Source organism: Chelonia mydas, chromosome 21, assembly GCF_015237465.2.
Source record: "Chelonia mydas isolate rCheMyd1 chromosome 21, rCheMyd1.pri.v2, whole genome shotgun sequence".
Classification (NCBI taxonomy): domain Eukaryota; kingdom Metazoa; phylum Chordata; order Testudines; family Cheloniidae; genus Chelonia; species Chelonia mydas.
Genome location: NC_051261.2, coordinates 1,588,939 through 1,605,131, shown reverse-complemented (window position 1 = coordinate 1,605,131; position 16,193 = coordinate 1,588,939). Strand labels below are relative to the sequence as shown.

The 16,193-nt window shown below is 41.7% G+C and overlaps 1 protein-coding gene across 5 annotated transcripts in view; it reads left to right on the top strand.

The window, feature by feature from the left end:
• MAGI3 (membrane associated guanylate kinase, WW and PDZ domain containing 3) overlaps nucleotides 1-16,193 on the top strand; it is a 200,753-nt gene that overhangs the window by 98,875 nt on the left and 85,685 nt on the right. For 4 of the 5 annotated variants that reach the window (XM_043533784.1, XM_037884882.2, XM_043533785.1 and 1 more), the window contains exons 2-3: nucleotides 1,880-1,996; nucleotides 12,563-12,682. In XM_043533784.1, the coding sequence (XP_043389719.1) occupies nucleotides 1,880-1,996; nucleotides 12,563-12,682 (237 nt within the window). The remainder of the gene's footprint in view (nucleotides 1-1,879; nucleotides 1,997-12,562; nucleotides 12,683-16,193) is intronic. The other variant, XM_037884883.2, reaches the window with a different exon arrangement.

Here is a 16,193-nt window from a genome sequence, read left to right as displayed (position 1 = left end):
ATATAAAGAGAGCTTTGTAGAGAGAGCGTTAATTATTTAAATGATTTATAAACATAGTTTTATTATCTTAACCATTTTTATGTTTTAAACTGCAAAAATCTGTCAACATAGATAAGTCAGTAGAAGGTGCTCCAGAAAAATCCATTTCCATAGTAGAAAGCTAATGACCTTTTAAGGGGGGGGTGTGGAAATTTTTTTTTTAAATGTGTGCCAGTTGTTGTAATCTGCCAGAAACATAAAGGCCACAATATTCAGATCCTTAATTCATGTGCTAGTTATCCCATTAGATACCGAAAACAGGTATGCAAAGCACATAGTTAACAGTCTCTAGTTGCAAACGATTTGATCTATTAAATTTCAGGTGATCTCTAACATTGTATTCAATTTTTTCACACACCCCTAATTGTCATGGTTGGGACATATATGCTGTAAGGAGTTTTGAAATAAAATCACTATGATGACAGTTAACATTTTTGTTGTGGTTCCAGCTTTGGTGGAGCTCTTCTACTTTTAACTGTTTGAGCTAACCACTGGACTGCAGTAATGGGTAGCTCTTGAATTGTGGGCTTTGAGAGTCATTGCACGTGGCATCTCCCAGAACAAAATAAGAAACTGCTGCTGAAGCGCACATGTAGTTTTTAATGGTAGGGACTAAGTTCAAATGTTAGTGTATTTTTTAAACCTGATAAGGACAGGCTTTACAGAACAGTCATTAGAATCCTGTGAGAATTTGTAAATCAAAAATTTGTATTTTGGATTTATTTTCTTTCAATTTGCAAATCTCTAATAGGATTTACGGATCCAAAGTGGGATTGTAAACTTTCATCAGGGCTCGTAAATCCATTTTCTTATAAGTCAATAAATCAAATGAAGCTAAATCTAAGGGTGCAAGATAAAAGCTTGCAAATCAGAACAATAATTTTAAGACTTCCAGACACAGTTTACAAATTTGAAATAAAATGTCTGGCTTTATTATTTGTAGATTAATAAATACAACCGTACATGATTTTCTGATTAGTGATGAACACATTGGTGACGCAGGCAACATTTAATCTCCAGCTGGGTTCTCAGTTGATAATGTAGTCACATGCCTGGATTGTACAGTTTCCCTCCATTACCTGCATGTGAAGCAGTTGCAAGCACTGTAAGATGTGTGTTTGTTTTTAAGCCCAGTATGCCAGTACTTTTTGTATGCTGTCCTGCAGTAGTCTCTCATTAAACTATAGGCTGTATGCTATTATTCAGTTCCTGAGCCATTCTACTCATTCTAGCCATTCCCCTAAAGTGGTTTGGAATTTCAGTAGTCCTTAGCCAGCACCACATCTGTTGTGGCCAGTAATCCTTAGCACTTTAGTACTTCACCTATATTTTCTTACTGTCGGCAGCAGACAACACTAAGATTGATGTTGCACTTATGCTGCTTCATGGGTTTACGTGTTCTTTGACGCATAAATATGGGTTGGCTAAAAGTATTCTGCTCTTAGCTTTTAGTAAAGTTTTAAAGTCTTAACATTTCATCTGTCCTGCCTAAAAGGGGTGAGTCTTGTCACAGGGACTCTTGTTCAATGTCAACAGGACTGGTGAAAATCCAATAATCCAGGAGCCAGATTATCAACTGGTTATAAAAAAGCGTAGCTCGATTGACTTCAGTTTAAGTCCGTGGAGCTACATCAATTTACACCAGCTGAGGATCTGGCCCCAGGAGCATGCAGCTTTTCTGACCAGTCTAGTGCTTTTGAATAAACTAATTTGTAGTTTCCTTTCTATTTTAGATTTTGCAGAGATGTTTACTGCAGTGAAATGCAGATTAGTTGATATGAGCATCATCTTAAATATTTTTTGCAAGTTTTTCATTATATCGTTTTCTTATATTTTAAAGGAAAAGTGATCAACAAAGACTTGCGTCACTACCTGAGCCTGCAGTTCCAGAAAGGCTCAATAGACCATAAACTCCAACAGGTGATCAGAGACAATCTTTACCTGAGAACCATCCCATGTAAGTATGTAGAGTGCTAGCATAAATTAATCTATTTCAGTTAAACTCCACATAACTCAAGAATCCTGTAAGCTTTTTCCCTTTGATCCTGTGTTGTTTCACATTTCCACCCTTTCAGTGGGGATTCCTTTGCATAAAGGCTATTTTTAGATAGCCTCTTTGTTAGAATCCATATTAAGAAATGTTCTAAGTTAACTTGGGATGCAATGGAAAATTAGTCTATTGATAATCTTATTTTTATATATTAAAGAATTGACAAACCAGCAAAAATGTCAAAATTCCAAGTTCAGAGGACTTCAAGAGTGTCTATCTTTTTTAAAACTCATTGGTACTTTCTCTAAACACCATTAAAGAATGCAACAAATAAAGATTTCATGTCAGCATAAGAGTAAGTAAACCTAGCGGGAGTGAGACATCTTTACTATAACTAGTATAATATAACTCTCGCCATTGATTTTGGGGCAGTCTCTCTCACACACGCACACACCCGCCTAGCCAGTTTTGTGGCTTTTCACAAAGGGGAGATTAAGATCTCCAGGTGACCACCTGTAGTTAGGCTGGATGTTAGAGAAAATGGAAAGGAAGGAAGGGGTATAATTGTAGAAGAGCTGTTTGTGAGGAAGGAGACTGAGCTGGAACACAACCAGGTGGGGTGCACAAGGGAAGTTATGGGTGCACTTGTAACATGTCTGAGCCTGAAATTTAGTGGGATGGAGGAGGGACCTATAGCATGGTCCACTGGTTGGGGAAAGGAGGAGTGGTCTTTCTAAATTAGAATAGGCACAGTAGAGTTGCAGAGCAAGCATTAACGAGAGGGCACCATGGGATGAGCCTCACCTCTTAATCCACTGCAGGCTGGAATGGCTGGCATCTCGTAGTATTTTCCCCATCCATAAAGCCCACCTGCTAACATGTCTTCAGCCAGGAATCATTAAGAGGTTGCTGCTCCTGCAGCCTGAGTGAAAAAACATTATCTTCTCAATTTCTCTCACTTCAGTCACCCATCACTGATCAGCTTCAAAGGCTCTTATAAATATGGTTAAAATGCTTAATGCTGATTGCCTGCTTGAATGATGATATTGGGCTCTTAGACTTTATAGAGGATAAAATTGTTCATTGGAGCAGCACATTTTAAGCTCATTATCATACTTAATTACTAAAAAACAAAGTATTCAGTGTACTTTTGATGCAAGAATATTTACAAATTAATTAACAAACAAGCCAAGGCAAAGCTTTACTGAAATGAATGGCTTTCTGGTGGCAATGGGTACTGTATGGCATGCACATGGCAGTCATTACATGACTGATATAGGACAGTTCTGACCAAACATAAGGTCTAAAGCACCTCATTTGTATTCACTACTATGAGTGGTAATGGATAATGAACACCATTTTGCAATTCTAAAATGCAATCTGAAATTTTTTTAGGCAGTTATGAGGATCCAATTGGGTAATCATAGCTTTTAGAACCACCATAAACTGACAGCTTGGATAAAAATAATGTACTTTTCCAGCTTATCAGAGAGTATCTTTCAGTTTAAAGGACATCCCCACAATTACCGAAATTCCTGTCTGTGTGATGCTTTTCGCATTATCATGACATTCCATTTCTCAGTTATCCAAAAGCCACACTGTACTTTCCATATGAGATATTTACTCATTAGAATGACTGATAACAAGTTTTATTTGAAGTATTTTAATTAAAAAACTTGAATATTAAATTAACATGGCACACATTACATTAATAAAAAACTGTCTGATAGGTCTCAAATGTAATTGTAAATAGGGAGTCGTTATCAAGTGGATGTGTTTCCAGTAGGGATCAGTTCCTCACCCTATGCTTTTTCATATTTTTATCAATGACCTGGAAGAAAATATAAAATCAGCACTGATAAAATTTGCAGATGAGACACAAATCTGAGGAGTGGCAAATAATTAAGAAGACAGGTCATCGTTTCAGGGCGATCTGGATCACTTGGTAAACTGGGCATAAACACTATGTTTTGTAATATGGATTAATGGGAATGTATACATATAGGATCAAAGAACGTGGGCCATAATTACAGGAGGAGGACTAAGCAGGGAAGCAGTGAGTCTGAAAAGATTTGGGTGTTATGGTAGATAATCAGCTGAACATGAGCTCCCAGTGTGACATGATGGCCAAAAGAACTAAAGGGATCCTGGGATGCACAAACAGGGGAATCTCAAGTAGGAGAAGAGAAGTTGGCAGGCGACCAGCTTGGCTTAATGGTGAAATCCTAGCGGATCTTAAACATAAAAAAGAAGCTTACAAGAAGTGGAAGGTTGGACATATGACCAGGGAAGAGTATAAAAATATTGCTCGGGCATGTAGGAAAGATATCAGGAGGGCCAAATCGCACCTGGAGCTGCAGCTAGCAAGAGATGTCAAGAGTAACAAGAAGGGTTTCTTCAGGTATGTTGGCAACAAGAAGAAAGCCAAGGAAAGTGTGGGCCCCTTACTGAATGAGGGAGGCAACCTAGTGACAGAGGATGTGGAAAAAGCTAATGTACTCAATGCTTTTTTTGCCTCTGTTTTCACTAACAAGGTCAGCTCCCAGACTGCTGCGCTGGGCATCACAAAATGGGGAAGAGATGGCCAGCCCTCTGTGGAGATAGAGGTGGTTAGGGACTATTTAGAAAAGCTGGACATGCACAAGTCCATGGGGCCGGACGAGTTGCATCCGAGAGTGCTGAAGGAATTGGCGGCTGTGATTGCAGAGCCCTTGGCCATTATCTTTGAAAACTCGTGGCGAACGGGGGAAGTCCCGGATGACTGGAAAAAGGCTAATGTAGTGCCAATCTTTAAAAAAGGGAAGAAGGGGGATCCTGGGAACTACAGGCCAGTCAGCCTCACCTCAGTCCCCGGAAAAATCATGGAGCAGGTCCTCAAAGAATCAATCCTGAAGCACTTACATGAGAGGAAAGTGATCAGGAACAGTCAGCATGGATTCACCAAGGGAAGGTCATGCCTGACTAACCTAATCGCCTTTTATGATGAGATTACTGGTTCTGTGGATGAAGGGAAAGCAGTGAATGTATTGTTTCTTGACTTTAGCAAAGCTTTTGACACGGTCTCCCACAGTATTCTTGTCAGCAAGTTAAAGAAGTATGGGCTGGATGAATGCACTATAAGGTGGGTAGAAAGCTGGCTAGATTGTCGGGCTCAACGGGTAGTGATCAATGGCTCCATGTCTAGTTGGCAGCCGGTGTCAAGTGGAGTGCCCCAGGGGTCGGTCCTGGGGCCGGTTTTGTTCAATATCTTCATAAATGATCTGGAGGATGGTGTGGATTGCACTCTCAGCAAATTTGCGGATGATACTAAACTGGGAGGAGTGGTAGATACGCTGGAGGGGAGGGATAGGATACAGAAGGACCTAGACAAATTGGAGGATTGGGCCAAAAGAAATCTGATGAGGTTCAATAAGGATAAGTGCAGGGTCCTGCACTTAGGATGGAAGAATCCAATGCACCGCTACAGACTAGGGACCGAATGGCTAGGCAGCAGTTCTGCGGAAAAGGACCTAGGGGTGACAGTGGACGAGAAGCTGGATATGAGTCAGCAGTGTGCCCTTGTTGCCAAGAAGGCCAATGGCATTTTGGGATGTATAAGTAGGGGCATAGCGAGCAGATCGAGGGACGTGATCGTTCCCCTCTATTCGACACTGGTGAGGCCTCATCTGGAGTACTGTGTCCAGTTTTGGGCCCCACACTACAAGAAGGATGTGGATAAATTGGAGAGAGTCCAGCGAAGGGCAACAAAAATGATTAGGGGTCTAGAGCACATGACTTATGAGGAGAGGCTGAGGGAGCTGGGATTGTTTAGTCTGCAGAAGAGAAGAATGAGGGGGGATTTGATAGCTGCTTTCAACTACCTGAAAGGGGGTTCCAAAGAGGATGGCTCTAGACTGTTCTCAATGGTAGCAGATGACAGAACGAGGAGTAATGGTCTCAAGTTGCAATGGGGGAGGTTTAGATTGGATATTAGGAAAAACTTTTTCACTAAGAGGGTGGTGAAACACTGGAATGCGTTACCTAGGGAGGTGGTAGAATCTCCTTCCTTACAGGTTTTTAAGGTCAGGCTTGACAAAGCCCTGGCTGGGATGATTTAACTGGGACTTGGTCCTGCTTCGAGCAGGGGGTTGGACTAGATGACCTTCTGGAGTCCCTTCCAACCCTGATATTCTGTGATTCTATGAAGTTACCTTACCACCATATTTGGCACTGGTGCAATAGCTGCTGGAATACTGTGACCAGTTCTAGTGCCCACAATTCAAGAAAGATTTGGTAAATTGGAGAAGGGTTCAGGAAGAGCCATGAGAATGATTGAAGTATTAGAAAAATGCCTCATAGTGATAGATTGAGCTCTGAGAGTCTTATTTGTCTTACCAAAAGAAAGGTTAAGGGGTGACTTGATTACAGTCTGTGAATGTCTACATGGAGAACAAATATTTAATAGGCTCTTCTGTGTATCAGAGAAAGGTATAAACTGATCTGGTAGCTGGAAATCGAAGCTAGACAAATTCAGAGTGGAAATAAGGTGTAAATTTTTAACAGTGAGTAATAAACAGTTGGAAAAATTTACCACATGTCATGGTAGATTCTCCATCACTGACAATTTTTAAATCAAGATCAGATGTTTTTCTAAAAGGATATTTTTCTATGAATTATTTAGGAAGTTCTATGGCCTATATTATAGGGGAGGTCAGATTAGATGGTCACAGTGGTCCCTTCTTGCCTTATATTAATCACATGTTAAAGTGTTTTTTGTGAGAGCGTCAGGCATGTAATTTTTTTAGCACAACATTTTTTATTTACCTATTATTGTGTGACCAGTGTAATTAATGGCTTGGATCTTGGCAAGTTGATAATGAGTGGTTCTAAGATTCAGCATGCCCAGGATTACACCAGGGGAAGCAAAATATTCACTTCATTTTATGGGTGAAAGAATGAGGAGTTTAAAAAAAAAAACAGTGTAATGGAAATGAGGTTCACTTACTGACGGAGCTGTTCACACTGTTCATTGGAGTAAAAGTGACAAGTTTTTAAAAGATTGTTGAGGTTAAAGAAGATGGTATGCAATAATGAATCACTGTAATCCTTGCTTCAGGAGAGCGTTAATCACGCTTCTGTTAACTAGAGCTTCCTGGTTTGCTCGACTTATACATTTTGAACATTTCTGAATTAGCATGACCAGTTTGCTAGATTGCTTTGAAAGTTTAGGTTTTTTGCTGTCCAGCATTGTTTACTTTTACTTTTTTGCTGTCCAGCTACCAGATCAGTTTATACCTTTCTCTGATACACTGAAGAGCCTGTTGGATATTTGTTCTCCATGTGACAGTCACAGACTGTAATCAAAAACTCACACAGTGGCAATACCATGTTCCAGGCTCCATGATGATTTACCTGCTTGGGTCACATTCTGAATTATGAAAGCAGAAACACATTAATCTAATAATAGAGAGTACAGGAATACAAATGACTGAAAAGACTGAAATAAATTTGATCCAAGCCAATTATGTAATAGGTGGTCAGAAATCAATTTTGCGTTGTTAGTGACATCATTAATTACTAAATTTCCAAGAGCATTCAAGAGACATTAAGGAAGCGATACATCATCATAATGGTAGCAGACTATATATAGCTATTCCACAAGCCCCCCAAAAATTTCAATTAATATTGCTTGGCCCAGGTCTTCACCAACTTCTGTACAGTAAATCAGTCAGGCTCATAGCATGTGTGAACATTTTCCTTTCTCACATCACTTCATCCTCCAGCTTTTTATTGTCTCTGTCTTCCTCTCATCATAATTTATAATTTCTAAAAGTCTCTTCCTCCTAAAATCATAGCAAGATGATTGATGCTCCCTCATTACCTCCAAGTTTCCTATCTTTTCAACAGTGTGTGCCTGTATGCTGATATAGCCGAGCACTCTATAACACTATCTCATTCTTTAAATAATACCGCTTCATAGAAAGTTACATACAAGACATTTGCATTGTAATAATGGTTTTGCCTTATCTTTAATTGTTTCTGATTAGGTAACTCCTGCTAGCCATAACTTTGCTTTCAGTTAATGCTCTGCATTGTGAAATTAGGAACACCCACATGTATGAATACCAACACTGCAGAATGGAAATCACTGATCTAACAAGTGAATAATTTGTTTGAGGAAAGAAAAAACATTGATTAGAAAACGCATTAAAAAAGGACAAAAAAGTTATTGAGCTATGAATAGTGTGAGTAAAATACACCTCTCCTTTCCCTGTGAAATAAGGAGACCCTAGTGATGAAATCAACAGGCCCTCCTTTTCTACAGGTTCAGAGGTGTGTTGAAACAGTATGTGATTGTAGGGGTATAGTATTGCAGTTCTATAAGTAGCAAAACCAAACTCCAGTCTGATCACTATCATGTCTCCAAGAACAAAGCCCAAGATTTCAAAAATGAGGTCTTAAACTTAGGCTCCTAACTCAGTACTTAGCCCAAATAAGTGACTTGATTTTCAGCAGTGCTGCTCACTGGGAAGTTCCGACTGACTTCAGTGGAATAGGCTGGGTACTGAGCACCACTGATAAATACCCCGAGGAAGTAATTTGCATAGCAAGACCTTTTTAGTCTGTGTGACTTCCTGTCATCTACAAACTTCACTGGGATTTACATGCAGCCCACTGACATATCAGAGACCAGGGACCAAACTGATCCAGTCATTGCATGACCTCTGTTTAAAAGGATGATATGCATGATGAGAGACATCCAGGAAGGTGAAAGAGAGGAAATATTTGCCATTTCCTTTTGGTTATGTAGAATAAAATAAATAAATAAAACAATAAAAATTCAAGTTCACCAATGAATCTCATTTGTTTTTGGGGAGTAAGTCTCATTGAAACCTCATGCTATTCTTTTCTGCAATATTCGTCTACTGCATATTAACTTCTTCTGACCTGAGATGGTGTCTTTCTAGTGTGTGGGTGCTTTTCCACACTTAATTTATCTTGTGCTGTGGACTTTAAAAAAATCTTTAGTTAATAAAGTAATTCAAGGAGTTGAAGTGAGTTAAGTTGATATTTAAACTGTGTTTCAACATGCGTTTCTTCACACACCTAATGTTTCCATTGCACAGGGTAACATTCAGTTTGTGTCTTCGGTCTGTGTACAGTGAAGTGGCACATTTTGCATGGTATCAAAAAACTGTTTTTAATTAGTATTTTATGACACCGACATTCTCATCAGAACATTTACTATAAATTCTATGAGATGTCTACTGGCAAAAGTTAAATGTTAGTTTTATGTGAATGACCTAGCAGTCAATCTAGACAAAATTGTGAGATGAGAATGTAATTGTCAATTTAAATTTTCATAAGATTAGATTGAGAGGTATAAACTGCTGTCATATACAGAGGTAATTTATTGGGGGTGGGGATCGAAGGCTTATGAATGTTTCATATCAATATTTGTCATATAGGCACAAAAGCAAAGTGATTATTTTATTTCATCTTTGCCACATTAGAAAATTTAAATCTAATGGAATTCTTGACAAAGTGATCTAATACTGAAGTGCAGAAGCTATTGTCAATTGATTGTATTTTTCACATTGAAACATGATAACTTTAAACAATTTGAATGTTTTGGATGGATTAGTGACTTGAAAAAAAGAAGTCCATTTGCCTTTATTCTTAAGATATTTCCACTTTCTACCCTCAGTATAAGATCAAAAGCCTTTTTCATTTAATAGATGCAGTTAAGATACATGTCAAAACACGTAATGAAAGTCAAAAAGTTTTCATCATGACTAATATTTAAAACTGTTCTAGATTCATTAGAAATTAAGTTTGTCAGGTATCCCATGTACAGTGTGATATGAAAAAGCATATGCTTGTTGCCAAAGTCACAGTTTCAAATGACAGGTTTCAGAGTAACAGCTGTGTTAGTCTGTATTCGCAAAAAGAAAAGGAGTACTTGTGGCACCTTAGAGACTAACCAATTTATTTGAGCATAAGCTTTCGTGAGCTTCAAATGACGTAAAGGTTGTGTGTAACCCTGTAACTAAAAAGCAAGATAGAGGTCTATTTCCTCATGTTTTGTCAGGAGACTCCATTCCTAGGAAAGTAGGAAGTTTTACATAACTAACAGGATTCTGGACTTGATTTAGCAGGTAAATAAATCACCCATTAGCACACTCTCTGAAGGAAGAGTTAATTAAAAGAACCTTGTACTACTTGTAGAAGTACCGGAGATGTTTTGGATTCATTGACTACCATTCCTATGGCTTTCATTGTATGTAAACTTGTCACCATTAGCAATTATAACAAAGATCTAAAGATCACAGTGAGAGAAAAATTAGAACTAGTGTATATTTGCTGCTGTTTTTCACTCATCCATTTGCTAGCAGATTATCAAAATTCTAAAGAGCATGAAATGGATGTAAAATTAACTATTGTCCAAGACAGTTCATAACCTGCAATCATCTGACAAGTTGCCAGATGAAATTCATTTTGTTTCTATTGTAACTATCAAGTTGTATGTATATTATTTATTCAGTAATTACAATAATTTGTATAGACTGGAAATTAAACTTTTTATAGTTTGTTTGGAAGTGACACTGATAGGATGAAATTTGCTTCACCTGCATTAAAAAACCCTTTCCAATCAGGGCCAGCTCTAGGTTTTTTGTCCCCCAAGCAAAAGATTTGCTGCCCCCCAGCTCAGGTGGGGGTGGGGCTGGGGCTCTCAGCAGTGCTGGAAGCAGAGGGAGTGATGTCACTTTCTCCCAGCGCCTGCAGGGGCTTTCCCTCCTCCCCTGCCCGACCGCGCCGAGAAGCCCTGAGCTAAGGGGTGGCACAAGGCAGCGCAGGAGCCAGTACGCAGATGAGGCGGCTCAGCTCCCGCTCCCCAGCTAGCGCCTGGAGCCTGGCAGCTTGGTATTCCAGGGCTGGGGCTTCCCCTTCCCAATGCGGCCGGGGGCACAGCGCCCTCTCCCCATCTAAGTGGCTCAGCTCCAAGAGCGCAACTGCCCTGAAAAAAAAAGGATGGCCGGAATGCCATCCCGGAAACGTGCTGCCCTCAGCACATGCCCGCTTTGCTGGTGCCTCGAGCCGGTCCTGCTTGCCATCTGGCTTTATGTTGGTGAAAGGAACGTGAGCTGAGAGAAAAATCTACCCTCAACTTAGGTTCAGGCCACTAGGCTACAGTGCAACTCTCCTTTCTAAAATGGCTACTATTTATCCTGTATGCTGGAACTATAGTCTTCATTCCTCTGCACCATTTGTGTGGAGCGCTAAGGCGGCTGGCCACAAAGATATGGCCACCCCTTGCCATTCTCTGTAGTGGCCTATGAGAAGCCAGATGATGGTCTAGATACCCCTTCACAGCATGCAGAGAGTGCAGAGGTCCTTCTGTGAAGCCTCTCCGCTTGCAACTTCTGCTGCACAGCCCCATTAGGTGCTAGAGAGACCCTTGAAAGGCCAATCTCAGCAGGATGAAATTTGCCCTGTTTTCGTAATTTGATACGATTTAAAAAAACACCAAAGCTATTCCATGCTGTTTGAGTTTTATAGGAAGCAAAAAGCATCAGATAGTTGGGGAGTAGTTCCTTTATGGATTTGTATGACTTGTCCAGAAAAATAGCTATGATCATAAAAATGTTAGGAATATATATAACTTACATCCCTAAAATAACTCAGAGCAGTGAGCAATTGTTTGTATTTTAATAATGAAATCTTAAGATGGGGGCTTGTGGTGCAGGTGCCATTGTAACCTGAATAATAGAAGCGCGGAATTGTAAACTTCTTTGCTTTGTTTGTTCAGATTGAATTTTGACTATTATATAAATGGATTATAATTATGTATATTGATGAGTCTTTGTTCACTGCAAACCATAATATAGCAAGTGTTCAGAGTTGTTGCCATATTAATGAAAGTTGGGGACTGAGGAGTTCATAACACCGAGAAGTTCTTAAGATTGAACATATCAGGATTACCAGAGGTAAGTTGCAGTATGGATGTACTGCATCGCTTTCTTGTCCTTCAAACCACTGCAAAGCGATTCCCAATGTTTGAAGGCATCGGAATGTGAAGTGATGTTGACTTCTTTTTCCTAGACATCACTTTTTAGACATGTGATTGATTCATTATTTTCCAGTTGGGAAACGGGATTCATATAACTGGTTAGTCATAAGATTGACATTCATAAAATCAAGGTCCTGCTGTATTGGGATTTGAATGTTAATTCTTAGGAAGTTTAAACTCTGGTATCAAAATTCCTTTTTGTATGCCCTTCATAACAGTAGATATGATAAATTCATGAGGGCTTCCATTTCTTGTTAAAATATCCTTTCTTATTCCTACATAATTTATTGACCTAGTTTCACATACTCCAATGTTCACTTTCATGAGAATGTTCTGAACCTTATCTTGCCAGAGTGGCACTGTAGCTGTGCAAAGCTTCAAATAACCACTGTTTCTTTTTATGTTGAATTCTGCAAGAGAGAGTATTTTGTAAGCCAACAGCACTAGACAACTATACAACAGTTTCTTCTCTGTCTTTTCAGGCACTACAAGGGCTCCCAGGGATGGGGAGGTCCCAGGGGTGGACTATAATTTCATTCCTGTTGAACAGTTTAAAGCATTGGAAGAAAGTGGAGCCTTGCTAGAAAGTGGAACATATGATGGTATGTTACAGAATTTGAACACATGTACCCACAGTCTTTTATAAGAATGGGAATAAAGACCTGGAAGAATTTCATGGTGTTAGTGTCCAGTCTTTTTGTCTTGGGCTTGGTCTAAATTAGCAACTTATGTCGATATAACTACATCACTCAGAGGTGTGGAAAATCCACAGCCCTGAGCGACATAGTTATACTGATCTAACTCCTGGTGTAGACTGCGCTGTGTCGATGGGAGGGCTTCTCCTGTTGACGTAGATACCACTTCTCAGGGGGGTGGAGAACCTACGCCGATGGGAGAAGCCCCGCGTTGGCATAGGTAGCAACTTCACTGGAGCGCTACAGTGGTGCAACTGTGCCGCTGCAGTATTTTTAGTGTAGACAGGTCCTAAATTTGGATCCGTGTACTTGTGAGGCGTAATAGTGCTTTGCAAGGGTAGGGAAGCAGTATTATCTCCATTGTATAGATGGGATAACTATGGAACAAAGTGGTTGTCTTGTCCCGGCTCATGCTGTGAGACAGTGACCCAGTATTAGAACCCATGTGTCCTGACGTGTTCTGTTCACTTTAACACCTGGTGCTTTTTTAATATCATTGTGCTTTTCAGAGTCATCCTAAAAACTTTTATGTATGTTTGGTTGACATTTGCTTTAAATATATTTGTGGTCATAGTTCTGGGTTTTGTGTGAAAAGTTTTCTGTAGTTTTAATTTCTTGCTTAAGAGTTATTACATATATTATAAATTATTCCAAAGTTTTCTACTTTTGTCGTCTTTCTCCTTTTAGTATTTTAGAATAGCCATAATATTTGCTAGAAGCTATCCCAGTTAGTCATTGGCTTTATTTTCATTACTGTTGTAGTGGTTTTGGGTGTGTTTGGTAATTTTTAATGAAAGTCTCTCAGATAGGGATAGGTTTCAGAGTAGCAGCTGTATCTGCAAAAAGAAAAGGAGGACTTGTGGCACCTTAGAGACTCACCAATTAATTTGAGCATCAGCTTTTGTGAGCTACAGCTCACTTCATTGGATGCATTCAGTGGCCACAGCCGATGAAGTGAGCTGTAGCTCACGAAAGCTGATGCTCAAATAAATTGGTGAGTCTCTAAGGTGCCACAAGTCCTCCTGTTCTTTTGTCAGATGAGGATGTTTCTCTAAATATATGATTTTTAGCTTTCATCACTAACGCCCGACTCTTTTGAATTAAAATGTAAATACAATAGATGCCGGTTAATAGCAATCCTGGTACTATCAACTTCCAGTTAATGGCAACACGTTGCTGTGAACCGATCCCATCCTGCTCACATCAGTGTTAATGTGGTTTGAATAGTTGCAACACTGTGCTGCTTAGGAGCAACTTTTTTAAAGAAGGGCCCCACCTGCAGGTTGGTTTGTGCACGTGCAGTCAGGGAAGGAAGTGCTGGGGCCTGCCTGTTTTGGCTGCAGCCCTGCAAACCTGCCTGCAGTGAGTACTCAGGCCATCCGTCCCAGCGCTTCCTTTTCGGGCTGCAGCTGGGCAAACCTGCCTGCACACGGGGACCACACAGGACGTAAGGGTCTGCAGGCCAGAAGGGGAGGCTATGGGCAGGGCATTAACAGGGAGTGGGCTGCAACCTGGATGCTGGAGTTGCACAGTACCTCTCCCTGCAGTCTCCAGGCCACTCCCTACCAGGGGACTGCATGCAGGGAAGGAAGTGCTGGGAAGCACAGAGCCTGGGCCCCCCAGACAGCACAGGGAGAGGTATGGTGCAGCCTCATGGGCACTGAGCACCCCATGTCTCTGCAGAAAGCCTTGGCATGCAGGTGGCAGGCAGCCCCGCTCGACATTGGTGCCCTTCCCGCAGCCAGGGGTGCACCCAGAGAAGGCATGTCCCAGCACTTGATTTCACTCGTCGTAATTATGACTTCAAGTGTTTCAGATCGCTGAAACATTATCTGAGTGTCAGCCAACCTGGATCTGAATATATTATAAACATTACTCCTGGGGGGATTCTGCGGGACTGCGCACCCGCGGAAAATGGCCCCCCTGCAGATTTCCTGCGTTTCCCTGCAAAAAACGGCAGGGAAGCAAAGGGAAGTCGCGTGGTGGGGGGCGACCATGGGCGCAGTTTTGGGGAGGATTGCCCTCCTCCAAACAGGCATGGGGGGGGGCACGGGGTTACAAGTCACTGCCCCCACTCATTCTGCAAGCTCAGAGCTGCCCAGCTGAAGGAGGCTGTGTCACTGCTCCACTGGCTGCAGCTGAACACCACCTCCTGGGTCCCAGTGCCAGTCATGCTCCCCTGCTGTGTGCTGGGAGCCTTCCTGTTTTCTGTTCTGCACAACAGTTCCCGCGGTGGGGCTGGGTAAGGAGGGGTGGGGAAATGAGGGAAGAGGCAGTGGAGAAGGAAGCAGGTGTGTGGAATAGGGCTGGGGGAGGGGAATGTGGGAGAGAGGGGAGGGGGATGGAGAAGAAAAGGGGATAGGGGAATCGCGGGGGGGAAGCGGGAGCCCAGCATGCAGCATCCCCTCGGCAGCAGCTGGGGCTCCCCTGTTAAGCAGGCCCATTGAACCCTCACCTTGACAAGCCCTTACCCCCCAGTGCCTGGACCCTTTCGAGCCCCCCACCCCATTGAATCCCAGCCAGCTGCACCTGGACCCCCAGCACCTGGGCCCCCCACAACCTGACCCTCCTGCTTGAGCCCATCTCCCCATACCCAGCCTCCTCCTCCTGAGCCCCAACCACCTTCACCTGGATCCCCTGCAGAGTCCCATTGCCCCTGCTCCGGAACCCTGCCAACGAGCCCCTGTGCATCCAGATCCCCCACTGAGCCACCAGCATCGGATGCCCCCCACACTTGGATCCTGCTGGACTGAGCCTGCCCACCCACACATGGTGCACCTGGTGCAGAGGGGCAGGGCCCCGGGGTGTTTCTGGGGCAGGCTCAGCCATTGTACTGTGTCAGGGTCTGGTGCAGCCTCACTGCCAAGTCTCTGTACCAGGAGAGGTGGGGGCTTCAGGGTCATCTCCCACCTCAGTGCAGCCAATGGCCTGTGCTCCCCACTGCCATGCTGGAGCCACATTTATTTATTGACAAATATAATTTGCAGAATTTTAAAATATTGTGCAGAATTTTTAATTTTTTGGCACAGAATTCCCTCAGGACTAAAACATGTATAGACATGCATACACAATATTGCTGCTTTTGGTAGAAAAGTACAAATCACAGCCTTTCCATATGATCCATCCTCTTCTTAATTAAATAGCTGTGGAAACACACATGATCTTTTTTCAGAGTAGCAGCCGTGTTAGTCTGTATTTGCAAAAAGAAAAGGAGTACTTGTGGCACCTTAGAGACTAACAAATTTATTTGAGCATAAGCTTTCGTGAGCTACAGCTCACTTCATCGGAGCTCTAGTCAACAACTACACAAAACAGATTACGTAATCAAAGCCTGAATTAGGAAATTGTCCGAGCAAGCTAAATCCTTTAATTACCATCACACCTTTGTACTTGTAATTGTAAATTCTTCCCCATTTGG